Source organism: Aptenodytes forsteri, unplaced genomic scaffold, assembly GCF_000699145.1.
Source record: "Aptenodytes forsteri isolate BGI_AS27 unplaced genomic scaffold, ASM69914v1 Scaffold4, whole genome shotgun sequence".
Taxonomy (NCBI): Eukaryota; Metazoa; Chordata; class Aves; order Sphenisciformes; family Spheniscidae; genus Aptenodytes; species Aptenodytes forsteri.
This window is the reverse complement of record NW_008795442.1, coordinates 2,786,351-2,796,035: the sequence shown is the minus strand read 5'-3', so window position 1 is coordinate 2,796,035 and position 9,685 is coordinate 2,786,351. Positions and strand designations below refer to the sequence as shown.

The window sequence follows — 9,685 nt, the reverse complement described above, 5'->3', positions numbered from 1 at the left end:
ATGCTATACCAAGAAAAAAAAAAAAAAAAAAAAATCACAGTGCAAAGCCAGTTTTCAGGCAGCAACCCAAGAAGTACTTCTGAGTTTTGCACCTGTGTATTGCTAAGCATCCAGGTGAAGAAATACTAGCCAGCCACCACTGGCTCTCACACTGTAATTCTTCCCGGAACAGCTATGTAAGTAGCAACTACAAGGCAGGACAGGTATCTTGAGCTAAGGCAAGACACAACGTTTTCAAGGTAGCCCTTGTACTAAGCTGTGTGTTACACTGCTGTCACTCCATACGTTTTTTATACTTGTCAACATGATCCTGTTTGCAGTTAGTGGTGGGACCAAATTATTTCCCCTTTATTTTTTCCTGAGAGCGCCACCTATTTATGTTAAGGTTACCAATATAATGGAAACTGTCATCTTTCACTGTAACAATTTAAAATATATATTCTATTTACTAGTGTAAACACTTAAAAGACTATTTTTAGACCAGTGCTCAGCTGAAACAATAGCAAAAAGGAATTTAACAGCATTTTCTGTTGAACCTACCTCCACTTTCTCTGTTAGCAGCTCTTTGCAGGGTGTCTAAGTGCTGGGACAGTTCAGGAAGCTTCATTCGTAAAAGATCTCGGAAAACAGCCATATCCACAGAGAGAGCACGGAGATTATTGACAAAATAGCTATCAGGAAGCACCTTATCAATTAGGTAAATCATGATCTGTGGGGAAAATGAAATATAATTGTGTAGGACTTACAGAGCCAGTTATTTTCTAGGAATAACACACAAAAAAAGAGAATTTTAAAGTTCTCTGCTCACTAAAGAATGGCTTGGAACCAGTGGCACCACATGCCTCTGGTATCTCCATTTATACGGGGAGAAAGCATAATCATTTTAAGCATCCATAGGTACTTTAGGTATCCACAAGCAATCAAGGTGCAAAGGCCTCTTGAAGCTGTCCAGAATTTATGAACCATTAATGACCGAAATCAATGTCACAGTAAGCTACGCCCAAATAGGAAGCGGTACTCAAACCAAAGACAACTTTTGGCACTTGTGATGCTGTACGTGTTTATGAGATTCTTCACACTGTTGGAAAGTTCCACTGTCCCTTCTCTGGTTGTAAACTGCCACAACTAGAAGACTGATCTTCCAAATCATCTTTTTTCCCCTCTAAAATGCAAGATACTGTTCTTTAAAAAAACATTCTCCACACATTTTACTGCGATGTGTTACTGTGTGCTGCACTTCATCTTGTCACTTTAAAAGGTGCTAAATTAAGCAGCATGAGACACTTTAAACACACATCTGCTTCAAGTGAGATAGCTCAACTACATGGGAGGTAATGTATTAATTGGATACTGTCAAACTTTTGAGAATGAACAAATGCAACAAAGCAATATGCAGAAGTTGATGTATATCATCAGCCCAACAGAAGATGCTGACCTTGACTTCAGGATCTTTTACAATCTCTATGGCCACTCTGCGAACTGTATCTAGAGAGCCTGCATGCGGTCATCCCGTCTGCTTCAACTCTCCATTACTCCTTTGTTAATATTTCAAACGAGTATCCTTGATGGATGGCATGAAAGGAGCATGGCACTTTCATACACAGTAGACAATCCTCCTTCCAATCCCTCTCTTTTCGTAAGATGACCACAAAAATAGCTTGGCAGACACTGGACTTCCAAGAGCACCACCTTACATAGTCTTCCTGCTTCCTTTTCTCTCACAGCTGCTTGTGACCAGATACTACCACCTGTCCTTGCAAGATTTTTTCAGGCAATAAGAGTCTTCTGTTCCATGTTGTAAAGCATGTAGATCAGTAGTTGATACAGGCAAATCAACAGCTTTTACACTTTTTTTTTTGTTTTTGTTAAGTTTTCAGGATTGAATGGAAATAGGTGATCAAAATATGGTATGCAAGTAAGCTGGAGTCTCATATTTTGTCAGATGCATTCCCTAGCCTTTGCTGAATACTGGGACACCTCATTGTCTTTCAAAAATATGCTTTATTTTGTGCAGAAATAATTCAACCAATGGAAGAATAATTTAATATAACAACATTAACTTACAACAATGCTATTTGTGTTTTCATTAATTTCTTATGACATAAGCCATAAGTCCCTACCTTAAAGAAACCATTTTATAAAGGCTTTCGCTCCCTTCCCACTATGTGGTGGGAGCAAAATCAAGAAATCTCAGATATATGAGAGCATAGGAAAGAACAGAAATCTTTTTGCAACACTGAAGTCCTTTCTATTTCACTGGCATGTGAATTGTTTTTAAAAAAGCAGCTTCACACATCTACCAGTTTGCAACAGATATTTTCTTCATGACATCTCTCTCTACACATTTCATTTTATTATTTGTCTTTGTAATATTTCCCCACAATAATGTGCAGGAAAAAATGGTTTTTAAGTTTCAGTATCTATGAGAGTTTTATGTATACTTTGATAGCTTCTGTACATGCAAACTGTGATTTTCTTGCTTACCATAACTTTAGTAGGCTAACTTTGAGGTGTCTTAAGAGATTTAACTTAAACACGCTTACCTTAACTACTGAAGACTCAAGCATCCCTGGCATTCACTGAAGCTACCATGTTGGCTCCTGTGCTGTTAAAGCCCCATGATGTCCACAGTACCAGCTCTTTCCCAGCCTCTGGGAGACACTTCCCAGACACAGAGCTTTTGTTTATAACGTCCTTCCCAGAAAGGGGACCTGACTGGCGAGCCCCGAGAATCCCCTTGCTCCCTTAACTCCTAGACTCTGCAATAATCCAAACATAGTTTCCCCATAGCTCCAATCCTGAGGGCAGCTTTACAGGTACCAGCCTCTGCAGCTGTTCCAAAGTCACTCATCACTTGCTTTAGATGCTCTCTCTTCTGGGGAAATTCCAACCCTGCAAAGTCCACACACTAAGCTTGGAAAAGAAATTACTTTATTTTCCATTCTTATTTTTGCCAGGTAAGACCCATTTTGGTGCTAACAGCCTTCAGTGCTTTACCTCCCCAGGGCAGTCTGGCGCCATTCCATTGTCTCCTTAGCACAAGGAGCCTGACATCGCTCACAGTAAAAGACAATCCAATAATATAAGGATGCACACAGTTCTCATAATCAATTTGGACTTCATAACATAGGAAATATGATTGCCCAAGGTTTATCATAACATGTTTTAGGAGCTTCTGGACAGTATAAGATCACAATAAAATGTGACAAATTATAGTTAAAAATACTGAGGAAATTTTTAGCAAGAATTATTGAAAGGAAATTTTACTCTTTGATATAAAGTAGGTATATTATGGTATTTTCTTCCTATTACAGGCAGCTCTCTAGAAAGAAGTATTAAATACCAGCTAGCTGGACTCGACTACCACAAGCTTTATATTTTAGGAGCTCTGAGTGTATTTAAATATTTAACATATTTAAATCATTGTCTAAGGCAAAACAAACAGCTCAGTATCTCAAAGTCACAGTCAAGAGTCACAGTCATCCTTTACTAATTTGACCCCAACTCACACGTATGAGGAAGTTTACTTAAGGAAATTTGCACATGATCTTGGCAAACCTTAAACCACGTCCTGCAGTAAACTGTATTTCCATTTTCTGACATATTATAAATTTCATGAAGCTTTCTTTTAATTAGAATACAAAAGGCCTAAATAAAGTAAAACACTGTATGACTAACGTAGCCCAGAAAGTAGTTTCAAAGTGATTTACTTTAATTTTAAATATTTATTTTTGTGTTTTCCTAGAATTTGCTTTAAAATGCAGCAGATTTATTAACTGCCTTGCATGCTACTGCCACACAAAAGGCTGATAATGGAATCTGAAGGTTTCAGCTACCTATGGTGTTTGGAAGCAGATTTGGGATTATGCAATAAGGTGTTCCAAAGTCAGTAGCAGTGTTCCCATTTATTTTTATTACGGCCAAGCCCTCCTTTGTTTCTGTTTGAAAAAAAATTTAACAGTGATAACATTCAAACTGTTCATTTTAGCTCAGACAAGATAACAAACAATCTGCAGGTATAAATTGGTTAACTCCTTTGAGTCCTGCTGTTTTAGGCTGCCTACAAAACTCATGCACTGGTTTATTCTAAAGTTCACTAACTAAAAGCAATTTTCAACACTGAAAAAAAATATTTTACTCACTTTCAGGGCATCCCCTTCATTGCCCTCCATTACTTCCAGAATAAGTGCAGCTAATATGTTAAATCCTTGACAATAGCCAACAGATTTATTCCACCTGGCATAAGCCAGCAAAACACGTTTTAATACCACTCGATCTTGCTCTGCCTCCTGGCCACAGTAAGAACTGCAACCAGTTCGGTGAAGGTCCTTTAAATAAAATAAAATAAAAAAAAAATTAAAAAAAAGACAAGAAAAGACAGAAAAGATGTGCATTTTCCTTCCCCCTTTAGTTCTCCCACCTGTCCCGGTTTTCCTTCCACCTCCACCCTCCCAGTACATACTCCCAGAGTTGATGACAATGTTTCTTTTTTAATCTGTGAACCTTTAGCTTACTGAAGAGAAATAGGTTCAGCAAGCTCTTAAGGAAACAAGTTACCTAAAAGATGCCGGTATGAAGTTGCCACAGAAGGTATTAACAGATATCTAGATTTCAAAGAGGCAAGACATAACAGCTGCTTAATTGAACAAAAAAGAACAACTGTTTTTATCTAAGTATAAAAGAACTACTAGGCAACTAAGTTTTCCAAACATAAAAAACCAGAAACAGTGTCCTTGAGATTTAAGCAATTTATAAGTGAAAGTAAAATTTACAAGTAAAACATGTACTACAATGTTTAATATTTCATGAGTAATATCTATAAGCTTAAATTACCAAGTACAGATGACAATTGTAATAGTCAGGAACACAAAGTATTTTGCTCCGCGTACTCTAATTAAGGTGACTACAGAACACGTCTCCTAAATAGAATACCTCCTAAATAGGTAAATAGACCAATATTTAAGTCACCACAGCAATACAAATCTATTAAGCCCTTCCCTAAAACTGCCCACTGCTTTAAATATTAAAAACATTAATTAGCTGAGAAATATACATAAAGGTGGTTTCATTCCTGCAAAATAACTGAAAAATGCTCAATTGCTATATTATAAAACATCTTTTTTAATCCCAGCAAATATTTGTGTTCATTTATAGAGAAGAAAAAAACCCACTTATGTTCCTTTGTCTCCATTAAACTCCAGTATTTCTTTTAAAATAAAAAAGTAGAAATTGAGCAAAACAAAAAAATCAGTAAAAGCAATTTTTTTACCAGCTAACACTAACCAGACCAGTGCAGAAGAAGGACAAAAAAAGCCGAAGAAATAGTTTTGGTGGGCCAAAGGGAATTAAGGTGTAATTTTTGCCAAAGTAGTTGCAGAGAACAAAATAAATCCAAACTCCATCTATTTAAAAAAAAAAAAAAAAAAAATCTTCACTTTTCATTAAAAAATTAAAATAAACTAAAAAATTAGCTGGCTACCTTTACTATCTGGATGCCCATAGAGTCATCATCAGGATTACTTCTTTCATTGAATGTGAAACGCATGGTTTTATCCCAGTCAATGGCTATACTGTGTAAGTACTGATCAGCTAGGGTCAGCCAAACCTAGAAATACACAAAGCAAGTCAACAAAATGAATTATTTCTCAGATAAAATATTAACAGTTTTCATATATACCGTTAGATGAACCTTGTCAGGTTCACCCATATGTGATCTGCTGTTAGACATGAAATATGCAGAAGAGGACTATATCTAAAACAATTTTTGCACAATTGAAGTAATACCTTGCTCCTTACAACAGAAAGGAAGGAAACAGTTAGCATTAAGTGTCCAGATCTGTGAACTGCTTACAAAGATGCAAGTCCATTGTCAGAAACTGAATCCACAGGGGCCCTCCAAGATAGAAGCACATCTCCTGCAAGGACCCTCCTTGCCAGTTCAGCCCTTCTAACCTCATAACCAGCATGGAGTTTTATACAAAGGTAACACTGCTGCAGGCTTTCCTCAAACTCAACCATGGATCCATCTCCTGGAAACCCCACAAAAGAAATCTAGTGGTGTTTCTCTTTACCAGAGGTCTCTTCTGATCAACTTTGCAGAAGAAATAGCGTCTAGTATTAACCATTTGGGATTGATCTGAAAGCATCACTTGGATCAGAGTAACTTACTCTTACAAGAGGGCTTCCTAAACTGTTGATGCTACAGGAAGTTCTGAAAACAAACATTTTGACTACTTTTAAAGCCTAATAATTACTAGAACAGATTTATGCATGTGTATCTAAGACAACGGCTGGACCTTTATTAAACATTTGAAAAGTTCCTGAACCATGAAAGACACATGACAGATCATACAATGACAACAAGTAACAATAAAGAATCTTTCTCTTCAGGAAACTGAAAGAAATCATGAAAGCAAATCGGTCGAGTTTCATATCAGCCGTTAACTCACTCAAGTGAGAAAAGCAATTCAGACACTTCCCACAGATTTAAACACTTAGATAGTTGCATGATGAAGGAATTTATAGACAGCTCCCAGAATCTCATGTTTTCTGCATTTAAACGTCCCTTCCCACACTTTTGCAAAGCCACCCATGTGGAGGAATGCCGCTGTTGTGCCTCCCAGCACCCTTTGGCACTGCTGACATCCTACTGATGTTGTTTGACTGGATTCTTTATCTCTGCTAGCCCCAGAAAACAAATGTCACATGCCACAGCAATAATGCAGATGTCACCCTGCTCCTTCTGCTGCCAGCAAAGGAGGGAATCAGCATGCTGCTAACACAAAATGCTTCCTTTATTTTGGTATCAATCTTAAAATCATTGGGAAACCAGGGAATAGCAGTCAAAAGACCACATCTCTTTTCTTAACGCTACTTCTTTGGTTAGCATCGTGTGGTCACGTGTGAGCAAACACAGAGATGGGCAGAATGAGAAGGAAAAGGCAGAGATCTGAGTTGGATGATGTGGCAGAGCATATCCTCAGCAAGTCTACTGATGACACAAAGCTGGGAGGAGTGGCTGATAAGCCCAAGAGCACCTTGACAGGCTGGAGAAATTGGCTGACAAGAACCTCATGAAGTTCAACAAGGAGAGGTGCAAAGTCCTGCACCCAGGGAGGAACAACCCCAGGCACCAGTATATGCTGGGGACCACCCAGTTAGAAAGTACCTTTGCAGAGAAGGAGCTGGAGGTCCTGGTGGACACCAAGTTGACCATGAGGCAGCAATGTGCCCTTGTGGCAAAGAAGGCCAACAGCCTCCTGCACTGCATCAGGCAGAGCACCGCCAGCAGGCTGAAGGGGGTGATCCTTCCCCTCTGTTCAGCCCTGGTGAGACACACCTGGAGTGCTGGGTCCAGTCCTGGGCTCCCCAGTACAAGAGAGATACAGGGCTACTGAAGAGAGTCCAGCAAAGGGCCACTAAGAGGATTAAGGGACTGGAGCATCTCTCCTATGAGGAACGCATGAGAGAGCTGGGACCGCTCAGCCTGGAGAAGAGAAGGCTCATACAGGATCTTATCAGTTTATATAAATACCTGAAGGGAGGGTACAAAGAAGATGGAGCCAGGCTCTGCTCAGTGGTGCCCAGTGACAGGACCAGAGACAATGGGCACAAACTGAAACACAGAAGGTTCCGTCCGAACATCAGGAAACACTTTTACTGTGAGGGTGACAGAGCACTGACACAGATTGCCCAGAGAGGTTGTGGAGTCTCCTTCCTTGGAGATATGCAAAAGCCATCCGGACACAGTCCTGGGCAACCGGCTGTAGGTGGCCCTCCTTGGGCAGGGGTGTTAGACCAGACAACCTCCAGAGGTCTCTTCCAACCTCAACCACTCTGTGATTTTATGACCTCTGTTACTGATGTACCACAGAAAAGTGTCTGAGAGACTTACTGGAGTGTGGGAAAAGAACATTCCAAGAAAGAAAAAAGGCTGTTAGATGGATATAATGATTCACTGGAGTTGTAGGTTAAAAATAAAATCATAGAGGTGTGAGGAAAACAATGCCACTATAAGTCTTCCATTTCCTTCCCCACTGATTTGTAAAGAGGAACCGTTCGATTTGGAAAGATAGCAAAAAGAAAACAGGAAAAGAAAACTTATCTGATGCATCAAAATATATGTAACTACATATATTTTATAAAGCTTTACAAATATTCTTTTTATTAAAATTGCATTTTTAAAGCTGAGATCATGTGACGCAGTTTTATAGAAAAGATTATTAGACATGCCTTTTTTTAGGCTAGGGAATTTCAAGCATTGTTGAAGAAAGCAATAAGGTAAGTTCAGCAAAATCCCACTGGACTCTTTCCTACAACACTAACTCAGTGCAATTTCCCATTAATGGCGCACTCTACCATTCTACATCACTCCTGACTCTGAACTTCCCTAATTTAGGCAATCTGCCTTTCCCCCATCAAATCTTTCTATGAGCATTCCTGTCAGCACTAGCATCTATCAACTTCACCTTCATAAGTATGACAGCCTACACAGGAGATTTGCTCTCCTTCCAGTTATCTTCAGCTGCGGGGGCAGCTTCACCAATGCAATTCCTTGAGACTGACAGAATGAAGCAATAACATCTGCACCAGAATAAGTTACCTAAGCCTCAAGCAGAAAGAGCCCGACTATTGAAAACACCATCTTTACCTGTCTCCTCAGTCTCTCCAGCTGCCCTGTGAGGTTATCACTGAAGAATGTAAACTAGGAAAAATCCCCAGTACAACGTAAACTTAAAACTTCCAAATACTTGTTAAAAAACACTGATAATATTGAAGTCATTCACCTCTCCTGAGAAACAGGCAATATATCCCACAAAGCATACAGATCTACCTACCTTTCTCCGCCATTCTTTCGGTATGCCTGTCGGCAATCTGGCCACTGCTTTGAGCGCATCATGCCACTAAAAGCAAAAGCATCCAAAAATGTATAAAATCCACCATTAGTTTAATGCAACAGTATAGCAACATCTACAACGCTGCAGACATGCACACTCATTTTGTTTTACTGCACGCATTTCAGAGTTTAACTGCTTAATCCACTCACAGGGAAAATATAGATTAATGATATAACAAAAATATAATATTCTAGGACATGAAGACTTATGAGATATCTGAGTAAACAATGAAAGCCTATTGCATTTTCCAAATACTAATGGAACATCTCTTGATGCAATTGCAAATAATATGCTGACATTATGATGACAGATGCACTTTTGAACTAGGGCAAGTACCTTGATTGAAGAGAACCCAGTCCGTCATAAACTCAAGAGAAAAATGACTCAAATTACCTGCTGAAAACCATTTTGACCTAAAGATGGTTCAAGAGTGAATTTCAATTTTGTATCAACCCCTAGAAACAAAAAGGAAAAAAAAAAAAAAAATCATGGTCATTATTTTCATTTAGCTCAGAGGGAAAAAAAACCCACAACTGAAATAAGAACACAAGATTTCAGCTACATGTTTCAACAACTACATTTCAACCTGTTTCTGTGAATTCATGTCTTCACAGTGGATTCAAGGCACATGTTAAGAAGTACATGGACAAAATGTTTTTAAAATGCAGTAATACCCTCTTTACTCTAATGATGTAGTTCGGCACAACTCATTTCACCGAACACGTAGTTCACTACTCTGCAAACTGTATTTGTACACTGCAAACTATCACATGCATCCACAGAAAAAA

At 38.8% G+C, this 9,685-nt stretch overlaps 1 protein-coding gene across 1 annotated transcript in view; it reads right to left on the bottom strand.

The window, feature by feature from the left end:
• The window catches only part of TBC1D30 (TBC1 domain family member 30), a 24,573-nt gene extending 15,670 nt beyond the window's left edge, over positions 1–8,903 (bottom strand). The window contains exons 1-4 of the mRNA XM_019472544.1: positions 8,838–8,903; positions 5,480–5,605; positions 4,143–4,328; positions 541–709 (exon numbers count right to left, since the gene is read on the bottom strand). Coding sequence (XP_019328089.1) covers positions 541–709; positions 4,143–4,328; positions 5,480–5,545 — 421 coding nt within the window. The 5' untranslated portion in view covers positions 5,546–5,605; positions 8,838–8,903. The remainder of the gene's footprint in view (positions 1–540; positions 710–4,142; positions 4,329–5,479; positions 5,606–8,837) is intronic.
• Between the last annotated feature and the right edge of the window lie 782 nt (positions 8,904–9,685).